General features: G+C 38.8%; 1 protein-coding gene across 1 annotated transcript in view; it reads left to right on the forward strand.

Annotated features, from left to right (window-relative positions):
* The first annotated feature begins 5170 nt into the window (after window positions 1–5170).
* Window positions 5171–14806, forward strand: part of COL3A1 (collagen type III alpha 1 chain) — a 38716-nt gene continuing 29080 nt past the window's right edge. The window contains exon 1 of the mRNA XM_059393024.1: window positions 5171–5372. Coding sequence (XP_059249007.1) covers window positions 5294–5372 — 79 coding nt within the window. The 5' untranslated portion in view covers window positions 5171–5293. The remainder of the gene's footprint in view (window positions 5373–14806) is intronic.

The raw sequence follows: 14806 nt of genomic DNA on the forward strand, positions 1-14806 counted from the left end.
ATTGGCCCCAAGATGGCAAGAAAGAGAATGTCTAATATTTTAAATACTCTGTTCCAATCCTATAATTTTTTTCCCATACTTCCCAATATCTATTGCATTCAGGGGACTGTTGTGCATGACTTTAAGAAGAGGGTGAGGTAAAAAATAAGAATGACCTATAAGAAAGAATAAAATAAATCTATAAATAAATATGAATGTAAAGCAAAGTTATTAAAATGGACATTGACACGTGAAGGCAAAGAAGCCGGGTGCTGACAGTTGGATCCTGGAAACAAACGGAGCCCTTTCGCCACAGCCCCCTCCACCAAGAATTTTTTTTAAGATTTTATTTATTAATCTATTTGAGAGAGAGTGGGTGCATGAGTGGGGGGATGGGCAGAGGCAGAGGGAGAGGCAGACTCCCCACTGAGTGCAGAGCCTGAGGAGGTCTGACTCCAGGCTCAGTCGCAGGACCCCAAGATCGTGACCCAAGCAGAAATCAGCTGCTTGACCAACTGAGCCATCCAGAGGTTCCCACCAAGAATTCAATGTTGGTGTTTCTTAGATCAATAAATACCAAAATTCAGAGCTTTCTTAAACTTGTTTGAATGTACGGACAATTAGGACAAGAGGACAATTTTTTTTTTTACATGAATAATAATACTAACCTAAGACAGGTTAGTTGCATAAAGTCATAATCACAGTAAGTCAAACATGGAAAGGCTGCATTTTCATTTATTTTGGGAGAGGGAGGGAGATGGCTTTAAATGTCCTTGTCCTAAGGAGTTATTTGGGTTAAAAGACCCTAAATCTGGACACCCCCCAACGTTGAATATCTGAATATGAAAATATTGATAGACGTTAAAGTCCGTCTCCGTTTGAAACGTGCAAATCCAGTGGGTTTGGCCTTGGTCTATCTAATGCTTCTATCTGTAGATGGTAACTTGGGCCTTCTTTTTATCTGCAGACAGAATTGGCTCTGTTTGAAAAGCTGTTGCAGCTGTGTTGGATATTGCTGAAAATTCCTAAGGATGACTCAGATGACAAATTATATTTGATATAGAGTCTAGTGGGATTTGCAGAGAAGAGCTTCAATCCTGAGAATGATTAAGTTAACTGAAGACCCAACAGGGAACTCCTAAACTCCTACAAGATGTTGCATCCAAGCCTCTGTGTCACCTCTGTGGCAAAATTTATAAAGTAATCGCACTGTTCTGGAATGAGTCATTGTGTTAGGTAATGAGTGAATTTCAGTTTTCTATGAATTTTCAAACATAATTACAATAAGAATTATGATGGCAAATGAATCTCACTGAAACATAAGTACATAAAGATGTCATTCAAAAGGACATAGTGAGAATACTTCAGAAATTTTCACAGTTCAAATGTGTATATTAGGGCAGTTTCCAGGAAATTGTACTTGCTCAAATTTTTGTCAGTCTTTAAAAGTATACACACACACACACACACACACACACACACGTATATATATAAAAATACATTATATTAAAGTATATATATTGAAAAGTATACATATATTTAAAAGTGTGTATATATATATATACATACATGTGTATGTATATAAATATAGACAGAGACACACATATAAACACACTCAAACAGATGTGAATTCTCCTATATGCCCCAAGATTGGACGCCATCTTTCAATATAAATTAATGAGTATTTATTATTAAAAAATTTTAATTACAACAGTACTGGAAATTACGTGAAGATTAATGGTAAGCCAAAAGTCAGAAGAATGGTGTTTTTTTAAAAATTGACCATTAACTCTAAAATTTTACTCCTTCTCTTCTCTCCACCATTTCACAATCCCCCATTAGAAGACATACGAAATTGGGGCACCTGGGTGGCTCAGTGGGTTAAGCCGCTGCCTTCGGCTCAGGTCATGATCTCAGGGTCCTGGGGTCGAGTCCCGCATCGGGCTCTCTGCTCAGCAGGGAGCCTGCTTCCGCTCTCTCTCTCTGTCTGCCTCTCCGTCTACTTGTGATTTCTCTCTATCAAATAAATAAAATCTTTAAAAAAAAAAAAAAAAAAAAAAAAGAAGACATACGAAATTAAGTGCCAAGTTTGCATTCACCCAGTTCTAAAATTGCGTAAAAATATCTTTACCACAATCAGTGACTAATCCAAGTGGAAAACAGCTGAAAAAAAAATTGGAAAGCGTGCTATTTAATTCCAATCCCAATGAGTAATTTGGAGAATCACGTAACCTCTTTGAACTTGGGGTAATTTTCAGCTGCAAAATACAAGGATAGAAATGCAGAACCTCAGTAGTACCAGCAATGGATATAAAAAGAATAGATGAGAATAAAGACATTAAGTGTTTCCAAAACGGGAGCACTGCAGCGTGCTTCATTTCACTGAATGTCAAGGAAATGGAAGTCTTCTCTGAGAGTGAAATTTCTAGGCTAGAGCGAAGGGGATATCAATACAGGTTTATGGACACAAAAAGAAGAAGACAGTGAATTCTACCTTGTGGACGAAGAGGAAATTAATGAAAGGGGTCTTGAAGAATTGGTCATAGTAAATCACTCACATATCAGTCTGTCATGGCCACTACCAATGTCATTGTCTCACTCTTGGATCTGTCTACAGTTAGAGATGCCCAAGTTGTTTAACTACAACATGACTTTTTTCTCAACCATATTTCTAGCTCGACTGCACACATACTGGTATTTTTCCAAATTCTTTTAAGGGAACACAACTCTTCGAGTGTGCTTTTATACATGTAAGTGAACTAAGTGACCGACTCCTAGATGAACAGCAAAGAACCGCTGCCTTGTGTTTTACAATTGTATTTTGTAAATTACCCTATTTTAGGCTGCAATTCTGCTATAGATTCAGCATATTTTTAAGTGACTCTCATCACAGATACATTTTAAAGGGACGTACAGTGATTTGGAGGCATACAGAAAACATCCGTAAAAGAGACTGCGTCCCCTTCCTTACAAAGGGACACGCTGAAGCAGCAGGAAGGAGCGCCGGAGGGACGCGAGAGCTCCCTGTGGCTCTTGTGGAGAGCCCTGCTGACACTCCCTGGCCTCCTGAGCTCATCACAGCTGTGCTTCTGTGTCTCCCAAGCCTCGCTTTCCACGGAACTGGAAAAGATTGGATTTTGGTTGATGATTGGCCACACCCTCGCTTTGCCTCATCTTTCCAGTGACTCTCTTTGTGAAAGCAGAGCCACGTTAATCAGTGCCGTTGCTGGTGCAGGTGTTGAGATCTGCGTTCAAACTCCCACCGCAATCCAGACAGCAAAATGACACGTTTGTGTGAGCTGGTTCATGTCAGGGCAGCCAGGCATGTATAGAGAAGAAGAACAGAACACAACAGAAATGGTACTTGCAATGCCTAAGATAAAGCCCAGAAAGCATTATTTGAAAAATAACCTAATTTTTTACACTGCAAAATGATTCAAATGAAGAAATTCAACAAACTTCATTCTATCGAGCATCTAAAGCAATAGGATAATAAATGGAGATATCTGAATTCTCTATGCCAGTGTCAGAGACTCTGGGAGAAAAATGAATCATATTTCTGGACTAGTTTAAATGCAAGATGTTTTGTTTTGTTTTTGTTTTTGAAGTATGGGTTGAAGATGGTTGGAAGACAGAAAGATGTAAGTAATAGTCCTATTCCCCTGCATCTCCACTAGGATCCAGTAAGACAGCTGGTTGCTTCTCTTCCATCAAGTAGTGGCTCTCCAGTGAAGAATCAGAAGACTCACAAGAGATTGGTACAACCGATTCTCTTTTCTCGCCATCAGATGACGTCATCTACACTGGAACATCTTGATGCTTTTTGTACCTGGGCCTGGGAGGCAAGCTCACCACTCTCCACCCCAACAGAACAGATCCCTAGAGCTGGAAGGGCACACTTAATGGGGGAACTAAGTAAAAGTTGAGCAACATGAATTGAGAGAAAGAGAGGCGCAAGCAAGTTGAAAGAAGACAGTTTTGAGCTGGGTCTTAGAGCAGTGACTTCCGAGAGCCGGGGGAGGTGGGGAGGATTTTCTGTGCACAAGCACACGTGGAAAGGGGCACAGCTGAGTTAACGTGGAAACAATGGAAGAAGTGCAAGTGACATTGACTAGAATTGACCAGAATTGAAGAGCCCAGGTAGAATATACAGTTGATTGAGGGAAGCGTGGATTGATGATTAAGGTATGGACAAGTATTGTGCTTACCAGAAATATCTTGATCCTGTGGACAAGCATTTTTCCCGGCCAAAATTTTTCAAAGACTTACAAGTGGTATTTGTCTCTCTTTCAAGTAGGACCCAGAAATCACTCCTTAGATCCAGAACTACAGTGAGAAGCTACGTTAATGGGGCTTGGAAATGATGCCTGTGAACATCTAAATATTCATGCAGATAACATAGAACTGCTTCTGGGGCTCTCGGTATTCCTGTAAGAGACCCTTCCCCTTCCTGTTTCCCACAAAGCCAAAGCACGAAAAAGCTTATTTTTTTTCTCTAGAAAATTCTGTCCTGGCTCTTGCAAACAGCATAGAAATTTGAAATCTCACAAGAAACCACATTTTGGCTGGCTAAAGGAATTTGTGAGAAATAGGCACACTATTGATGAGTGTCTGCTTTGACAATGCCATTCAAACAGAGCTGGGATACTGAGTCTTTGACGTTCTTCTGAAATTGAGCTTTAGGACACAGAGTGGGTGGATGAGAAGGGACAGAGGCTTTTCTTTCAGTTAATCTCTTACAGTTCTCATTTAAATTGAGTTAGGGTGGATTCTGGCAAAATCCCAATATAAAGAACTTCTAGGAAGATAAGATCTGCAAATTAGCCATGCCCAGCAAAGGGCATCGAGCAATTTCTCAAAATCAAGCTGTTATTAATGTTGTGAGAGGAAATGAAAAATATATATGGTTCATTCTCTCATTAAAACACAAGGCAGAGCACTTGAACATCTGTTCTTAAGGTATGCAAACCCGTCTATAAGCAAAATACATCACAAACTGGGACACAAACATGCACGCAAACTCCAGATGTGTTCTTTTTCCTACTTTGTGGGTTATGTCTTCTATAAGGGGAAAAGACATATTAATCATTTCTTTTACTGCTAAGGGGATGGGTGCTGCTCTCATATTTCAGAAAGGGGCTGGAAAGTGAGGGAAGCCAAACTTTTTCCTATTTAAGGCCAAAGCACAGGAATCTCAGTGGCTGAGTTTCTTGACGGGCCCGGTGCTGAAGGGCAGGGACATCTGATGGTGCTACTTTGAACTGCTTTTCTTTCCTCCTTTTTGCACAAAGAGTCTCATGTCTGATATTTAGACATGATGAGCTTTGTGCAAAAGGGGACCTGGTTACTCCTCGCTCTGCTTCATCCCACGGTTATTTTGGCACAACAGCAAGGTGAGTAGGTCCTGCTTTCAAGAAACTTTGTGGGGTTTTGCGTTCCTTCTCCTTATAAACAGAGATCAAGGGGGTATTAGCGTCCGTGAGGTTAATTTCCTCTGTAAGCTCCCAACTGGGGAAAATGTAGAACTGACCGTGATGGTGCTTCTGTTTTTTGTTTGTTTCTTTCTTTTCCTTTTTTCCACGTTTACTTAGAAAAAATATTGTCATTTTCATGTTTAAAAGTTTTCTGTTTGCTTAAGGTAAAGACGTTCTTGTACTAACTTGTTTTCGTGTTAGTGGCACTGGAAACTTTTGAAATGGCTTTTACAAAGTTCCTCTCCTGGGCTGTTAACATCTTGGAATGCTTCCCTGGGTAGTCTGGAAGTTATTGGTCTCTTGTAACACTTTTACAGTCTCTTTTGTATGCTGGGTTCTTTGTAAGGATAGAATATTGAGCACTGTTTTCTCAGTAAGGTAATGCATCTTTAAAACAACATGAATTAAAGGAAATACACAGTCTTAGAATTACGGAATGTGTTTCTGTACAACGGCAGCAAGCGGGTATCATCATTGTTCTTTAAATGGACTCGAACTGCTAAAAATGTTTCATCGTCCCTATGTTTGTTCTGTTCAAGCACTTACATAGTTGGTTAATACATATTAACCAATAGTTTGTTGTTAAGGGTCTAGTGTTTTCCACATGTTCTACATTTTAACTGCATCTGCATTAATGAAGAGAATGTTTAAAAAGCGTTTCCAACAGGAATGTTTGACTTTTCTGCAAACAAGGTAAAAAGATGCTGGTAGTCTGACTTTAGAAGAAGGTTGGTTTGTTGTGTTTTCTAGTAACTGCAAACAATGGTTTTCATGTTCTAATTTCCCCCAAACCACGGTTGTCTCATTATCTGGTTTTGTGCAACTATTTCTTTCAACTCCTATGTTTCTCGTAGTCATGAAAACGCCAGACACATTGGAGGTGCACAAACTTTCACAGAAATAAATACTTAAATGTTCAATGTAAAGATGTCAGAAAAAATCATTGCAATGTATTTCTACTGGCGCAGAATCAAAATGTTTACATTTAAACTGAGCTTTTACCAACGTGTCTGAAAATAACCTTTGTTTTTCATTTGAAATCTTTGATGTCCTTGGAGGTCCCATCTACGTGGGGAGGGAGGGGGCCCCAATGACCTTGCTTCAGCGACAGTCAGCCCGTGGCCACGAGGGAGAGAAACACCGCATCCTCGTCCCGTGATTTCCTTCCCGCGCCCTTTTCCCTGCGGCCTCCGGCCCCCGCTCCGCCCCGCAGACCCCTCCCCGCCCCGTCTGCGCCTCCGCACCCCGCCAGGGTGCCCCGCGCCACCCCCTCACGCCCACGCACACCTGGACCTCGATGACAGTTCCTAAGTTCTCCTGACTCCTGGGGCGGGGAGGGAAGCGGGGGTCCGAGGGGCCGTTTATCGGAAGGACCACAAACCGTTGGTGTTTAGTTCAAAAGAGTGACAGAATATTTGCAGTTGCCCAGTAGTTCCAGTCTTTATGAGCACGATTGTTGTTTTTCTTCTAGATCCAACATTAGAGGGTTAACACCTTCATGATTTGTACGTCACAGAAGTTCTTTTTATTTTTCTTTGTCTTTAACCAAAGAAAATAATAAATAGGGGCGCCTGGGTGGCTCAGTGGGTTGAGCCTCTGCCTTCGGCTCAGGTCATGATCTCAGGGTCCTGGGATCGAGGCCCGCATCGGGCTCTCTGCTCAGCGGGGAGCCTGCTTCCCTCTCTCTCTGCCTGCCTCTCTGCCTACTTGTGATCTCTATGAAATAAATAAATAAAATCTTAAAAAAATAATAGTTATGAAATTTTGCTGATACATTTGTGTACTTTTAAGCTCAAAAGAAGTTGAGAGGAATTTTGTTCAACTTACTATTTTTGTTTGTCATGAAAAAAAGTTTAAGTGTTTTAAGGTAGTATTTCTCGTGTTCCCTATAATTTTACAAGGAATTTCTGTAGGTGAATTAGCTTTGGGGAGACTACGGAAGGCAACTGAGTACACAGCCCACCATGAGCAAAAATAGTCACTTCTTGAATATGGGCTTTTTATGTGTGTCTTGAGAATCCCGGGGAGAAATAGCACAGCCCCAAGGAATACTCATGTAAGGTCTACGCACACAAGTGTTCTGTAGCTTAAAACACATCCTCACAAAGTACTTGGTCCTTCTACAAATTTCTGAAAGTCCTGTTTAACTCATGCATTGTACTCCAGCAATGGGGAGGCGTGGTCTGTGCTGTATTTCCTGGCATTTACCAATGGGCCAGGTCTGAAGCACAAGGACTCACCACCTGGGGGCTGGGAGAGTCATCGCTTGCATGCCCAGTGCCCACGAAGACCTTACACAGCTGACTCCATGCTTTACAATGAGATTCAGAAATAGTACGTGCATTAATTTTAAATATTAAGCCTACTTTTCTAAGGAAATAAGTATATTAGTGATGAAATACTGCCCAACTGGCATACAGACACACAAACACGTGGTAACCGTATTCAAAGACTGGAAGTGAGCTTGAATGCTGCGGCCATTTTCAAAATTCCACAGGTTAAGTCTTCCACATATGACCTGGAACTGTTTGTCTAGTATTTGCCAATATTTTATGGAGTCCTTATCTGACTCATACGCGTACCACCGTGCTATAGCTAGATGGATAACTAGGTCGACATTGTCAGTGATACTGCTGCGCTAAGAGCAAGGAGATAAACTTTATTTTAATTAAATGTGTTCTAATGTTTTTGCTTACATTTTGCTACCTCAGTAGTTCCCCCAGATAATGCTAGACTTCCGTTGTTCTAGAATTACAAGATAAATGGACTTAAGAGACTCCATTCGTTCCCCACCGCAGGTCGTAAGAGTCTATTTCCCACTATACTTGAGGAGACAATTTGAAACCCATCAAGTAGCAGTCAAGTTCCCTGGTTTGTGTTGTCCCCAGAATTAAACATACCGAATGGAGAAAATCTGACATAAAATCACTGAAAGCAACTGTCCCTTCAAGAGGGGAGAATTTATAATTTCTCGTGTATTTCAGTGCCAGCATCCCTCAGGCATGCGGGGCTTTAGTTGAGATTGTACAACCCGGAAGTGACAGTGTTAAGACTAGGACCGAAATTCTGTCAAATCCCAAGTAATTAGAGAACAGAAAACAGACATTAAATCTAGAGTATCTGACTTTTCTTATTTTTGTATTTGTTTCTCATTGAAAGGGAATACTAGAATATTGTCTATTGTCCTAGAAAATAGAGCCGCAAATGTGTTTCTCAATGTGAGAAAAGGTAGACTTTTCTCTAACACTCAATTTTGAATTGATAAATCTACTCTTTAAACCAGACTAACAAAAGTTCCAGTTACATCGAACCAAAAATCATCTTCAGTTCTGTAATAATATAAATCTTAAGTAAATAAAGTATTGATACAAAATTTTGTGTTTTTCATTTATGATACCTTGCATTTTTTACCACCCACAGAGTATTCAACATCAGATGATCTAAAGACCTATAGTAAATAGTTATTCTGATTAAATTCTGGAATTAAACACTGCACTATCATAAGTGGAAGGAGCAAAGCCACTGGAACAATTCTAAGAAAGAAGGAAAGACTGTGGTCTTTTAACTAATTCAGATTCCTGGGCTGATGTCTGATTTACAGGTTTATATTAAAAAACCAAGGACCATTGGCTGTGAGTTTTCCTGGAGCAGAGTTGAGACTAACAGAAAGAAAAGCCCCTATTCCAGGCCTACAGTCACTTGCCAGACTTGACGGGTCACTCAGAGAAGAGTGCCATCTACTGAAACCTCATGGTTTTCACTGAGGGTGACTGGCACAGAGTTCCCAAGATTTTGCAGCCCAGACTCTTATTTTGTAACATCAATGATATCACCGCCTTGAAGTCATTAGAGTGGATTGCTTAAGAGTTAAAGGTTTAAAGATGAAAAATGTTATTGCCTTTGCTGGACATGAAGAACATTTGTAAAGTTTCCAGGCCTGCAATAACTTTCTGGAAACATCTCAGTGGACTGTTTCTTGTAAAACAGTTTTCCCTGGAAAAAAGCTCGGCCCCATTGTTTTCCACTCCCCTCCCAAAAAATAATAATAAATAAAGAAGGAGAGGAAGAAGAAGAAAGGGAGAAGGGAGGTGTAGTGTAAAAAAAAAAAAATCTAGAGTTTTCAAAGGAGAAAACTTTGCCTGTTTCATATCAAAATGACAACGGAAAAAATGAGATAGCTCCTCCTCCACGAGTCATCTGTTAACTGCAGTTTGGGAAGTTACAGTAACCACTAGAATGTCTGTCTGTGCCTAATGAAAACACAGCAGAAGTGGATTCCTTTCAGATTAACCAATAAAACCCTTGTGTTTTCCATGACTGAGGTCAAGAACTGCCATTTAAAATGTAAAATTGATGAATCAAATGAAAAGTTCAAAGAAGATGGCAAAACTTAGAATGCCCAAAAGATCTAAAAAATCGAAGACAAAGGATCCAGAACCTATTAGAAGTTAAATTTGCTTTAAAAATTTGCACTGAGAAATTCCTGTTTCAATGAAATGGCATTGACTTTTCTGAAACTATGCTTCCTCTAGTATTTGGTGTGGAGGATGGCAAACAGAGACTGTTTCTCAAGTTAATTAAAACCAGAGAAACACTTTTTGGAACCGCATGGTACGTCCATAATGTTCAAATTTAGAAGGGAAGATTCTAATGAAGTTAGAAGTTCATTAACATGCGTTGTTTAGTATCTGTAGCTACTAAATCAGTCACTACCCTATATAGTTAAAATTGTTGAAAATCAGTACCTCAGTGAGACATCCTAAAAAAGCTTTTTTCTGTGTCCGATATCTAAGCCTTATCTGTTGGTCCTTGCTGCGTTAGTGTTGCTGTGAGAACAGACCTCTTTGGATACGGTAAAATGTATGCTGAGTTTCCCAATCACACATTAATCCTGTTGGTGGTCTGGATGTAGTTAGGGTGGCCTTGGAGATATGTCTCTTTTTCATAAGGTCAGGGGAAAATAAACAGAACTCAACTCCAGATGCTATCTTCTTGTTTTGAGACCAGATAGAAAAAATATTCTGTAGGCGACTCTTATCCCTTAGAAAAACAAGAGCAAAAAAACCCCACTGTCTTTTCAGACTCTGATTTTAAGCTTGCAGGGCTTAGAAACCCTAATAGGGTAGAGCTTTGAAGTTGGGTTTTAACCCTACCCTGCCCTTGAAACTGCAGAAAGGCATCCAAGGCAGTGGATTCTTATCTCTTTCTTCTTATCTGTAAAATGAAGATGATGGCTGGAGGCAAACCTAAGGAAGACTGAGTAAAGTAAGTGTACAAAGGCTTCAGAGGGTGCCTGCAGTCTAGGAGGGACTCTACCAGTTCTGCCTAGTATCACTCTTACTGTCAGTCCAAAATAAAATTGCTGCAGGGAACGAAAGTACTTAGTGACTCAGTGATAAGGAAAGTGACATGTAAAATTTGATGTTTGCAAACTGTCATAAAACAGGTAGAACATATTTTCTTCAAAATGCTACAATTCGTCACTTATCAGTTTACATTACAATGCAATTGCCCATTGTTAGGTGTATGATACTTTTAATTCTAATTCTCTAATTATTTTTATTTTTCACAGGACAATATGTTAATCACCTTAAAGAAAATTTCTAATTGAAGGCATAAAAATCATAGAGCTATAAAGAATAAAACAGGGAAACATCTAAAGATGATTCACAAAGATTTTGGTTTGGGTTTTTCTGGTGGGGACAGGAATAATCAGCAACCACCTTGTCCATGTAAAACAACATTCTGAAGTCGAAGTTACCCACCTGTACAGTCTGCAGATACTTCCTTGAAGTCCTTTTAGTCAACTCATCTAACGTGTTTTAAAATATTCTGATAAATATAAGCAGCAGAAATGTATTTATTCAAAATCCAGGTTTTCCAAACAGTGTCATTTAAAAGCAAAACATACTTCAGTTGGAAGCTATATACACTCTAAATACTCATACTTACAAAATGGTCGACGTCCTAAAGAAACAGGAGAGCAATATTATGGTGATTTGCATATCACATCTGCTATTTTTAATTTTCAGATTAAAGAGCACCTTTTCCCAGAAAAGGATTCAGTAAGAAGAGAAGAGAAAAAAAATGAAATGAATCACTCAGGCCAAGTTAACAATTTGATTGGATGCTTTGGGACATATTATTTTCACTCCAAAAAGAGAATTAAGAAAAACATAATTTATATTATTTTTTAGTCACAACAATAAAATTCTATCAAACCAGCATAAATTAACATTGAAAGACTGGAAACAAAAACAATGAAAAGGAAAGTGTTACGCATATCTAAAAATATTAGATTGTGTTACTTGTTTTTATTTTTCTCTGAGGTTTCAAAACAGAGAGCTGAGAAAGCAAAGCTCAGAGTGGATTATGTCATAGACTAGCTTCATTTTGTTTTATAATGTAGATCTCAGTAAGGACATGATTTAACTAGTGCATTGCTTGCATGGCTACAAATACATTGATTTCAGGACTGTACTTTGTAATAAGGAACAGAAACACCAAGTGACAAGAGAGGTGGGGCTTAAAATTAATTACGTATTGGAACAGGGAGACTTTGTTTAAGCAATAGCAATAAAGGGAGTAATTAGAAAAGTCTCTTTCTTGTCCAGTAGTAAAAATGAGATTATTTGCCTTTTATTTAACATTTTTGAATCTCTGAATCCCATTTTCTAAACCATTTCTCAATGCTGCAAGTGGCAAGCTAGAATGTTATCCTTGTGGAGAGCAAAACATTCTTTTTCTTGACTTTCCCATGATTTTCCCACAGATCATTAGGCAGCGGTACCAAAACCGAGGGCCACGAGACAGCTTTTTAAGAGGGTTAGCTTCTGGGGGAACATACTGGCAACCAGATCTTGTCACGCACAGAACAAGAAATTAGAGAAAACTGCCTTTCAGCAATGGTGACCAACTAGAGCAGCAGAGAACAATCTGACTCTCAACCACTAGTTTCTACAGAAACTGACTTTTCAGGAGAGCCAAACTCCTTTTAAATGGATGTGAAATACGTATGGCAATAAACAACCTGACTTAATTCTTATTTTTCAAGTGTTCCAACCTTTTCTCCCCTAGAACAACATCACTTAAAAGAAAAGACGTACACTAAAGTGACTCACCCTTATACTGAGACCTCTGTGGTTCAAGAGGCACAGTACGTAGGGTTTCTAATAAAATTTGGACACAAGAGACTAAGTAAAAATTTTCATTTATATAACATTGGGTTGAACCCAACTCTAACAAATTCATTTACAATTCTTTAAAAGTAAATATTGTGTTCATTTCACCGTTTACAGAGCAGATGGAAAACACCATTTCTAGTGATGTGGGGATCCTTTCAATGAGATATAAACAGAGAGGATGAATATACAAAGAAAATGTTTATGTTAATTTTAGGACAGATTAGGAATGAAGAAAAGATATTTAAAATACGAAATACTTGACTCTCCCTTTAACTGTTGTTTACCATTTGTCTTTACAAAAGCATCAGTACTCCACAGCTAAGTTTTCTAACACAGGTCCTGTGTTAGATGTGGGAAGACATTCCTGACCCTGAGCGTAAATGAGTACTGCACTTTCTCCTCCACCTTTACTGAAGTGTGACTGGCAAATCAAGTTGGGTAGATTGTAGGTGTACAGCATGATGACTTGATGTACATTTCACATTATGAAATGATTACCACAATCAACTTAACTAATAGGCACCCTACAGTCTCCTTTGTGTGTGTGTGGGAGGTATAAACACTTAAAATCTACTCTCTTAGCAAATGTCTAGATGCAGTATTATTACCTGTAACCAATATTTGTACACTAGTGGTATTTTCAAGAAGGCTGGGCAGCCTGAAGTCCACATTATTAATGGAGAAATCTTGAGCTAAAAATAATCTGTTGGAAAAAAATGAAAATAATCTGCTGGAACATTTCACATAATGTTAATTTAGAGAAAATTTTAAAATGCTTCATTTTAAGAATCAGAAGCCAGTGCAAAGACTGAAGAATATATTTCATGCAAGTTCTTAAACTATCTTCCATCTCATTAAAACATTTGGACTTCTTCTGAAAAACAGTGGACTTAGTTCCTAAATACAAAATATCAGTTCTGCTTAGAGAAAAATGAGTTTGGTGCCTCTCCTGTCTTATATTATTATTGTTCACAACAATGTGAAAAAGACTGGTCTTCTCTTCAGCATATCTTTCCTAACACTGTTTAATTGACCTACTTCATTTGCATTAGGTAAGCGTTCTGGCACTCAGCTTTGAGTGCTCCTCTGAAAGCTTAGGCAATGTGTCTTTCCAATGTTCTCATATATCTGTTTCAAACATGGAGGAAGAATGAGAATAATTTTTTTTAAAATAAACAGATTCTTGCCTTCTTAGAATTGCAATAAAACAAACAAACTTTCTTCTCTTAGCTGTAGACCACTGTGGATAATGGTCACACACAGTAAGAACAGACTTTAAAACTTCCAGGGCGGATGGGGCTTTTGCGGAAGGCAGTTAATGTCGGATCTGTACACAATAATGGGAGGGACAAATGCAGGCCACGCCCGTCTATAGGTTCTGTAATTATCCCTCTTTGGTGACCTTTTGCTAAGCCGGCTAAACCCTAAACCCAAAGTAGGCAGCTGGAACCTAAGTCATTATTACTGCAGATATGAGATGATATAGAAGTGGGAATTTATGAAGGTGATCATGGCCATATGCAATCTCTGGATGGAAAAGTCTCAGGACCCACTCAAAGGCTTCTTGGCCACAAGGCACCAAAAAGCATGGTTGTTCAACTACTTGCTTCCTCCCAAGCAGGCCTCTTTCAGCAACATTTTAAAGATGTTGGCTCTGAGAAAATAAAATTTCACTGTTTCACAAAAATATAAATACTGAACAGTACACCATTTGTTGTTTGCAAAAATTTTTGCAGATGTTTAGGAACTTCTTATTTATTTGCTCAGTTATTGGCAAGCTATCATAGTAATCCTCAAGAACTAACGTTGTATTTAACCACAACCCACAGTTAATGCTGTAAGAATTGAGACCAGGTTTTGTCTTGGCAACCTCTGAGCTGATTCATTGTTAATGCCTGCTGAAATTGGAGTACCTTACATATAATTAGGAAACAAGTTTAAAATTTTGGTTGAAGCAAATTTTTAACCATGTTAAGCCACAAATACACATGGTCATGATTCATATTTTTCCCTATTATTTTTACTTATTCCTTGCCCATATTTATTTAAAAAAAAAAACACTATTTATTTTTAGTGATTTGGAACTCTCTTCCTATCCATATGGGCTATACAATACATTATGTCATATCATCCGACCTGCTAATGCCCAATGGAGCTGGCAGTGATATT

The sequence above is a fragment of the Mustela nigripes genome, chromosome 3 (genome assembly GCF_022355385.1).
Source record: "Mustela nigripes isolate SB6536 chromosome 3, MUSNIG.SB6536, whole genome shotgun sequence".
NCBI lineage: Eukaryota > Metazoa > Chordata > Mammalia > Carnivora > Mustelidae > Mustela > Mustela nigripes.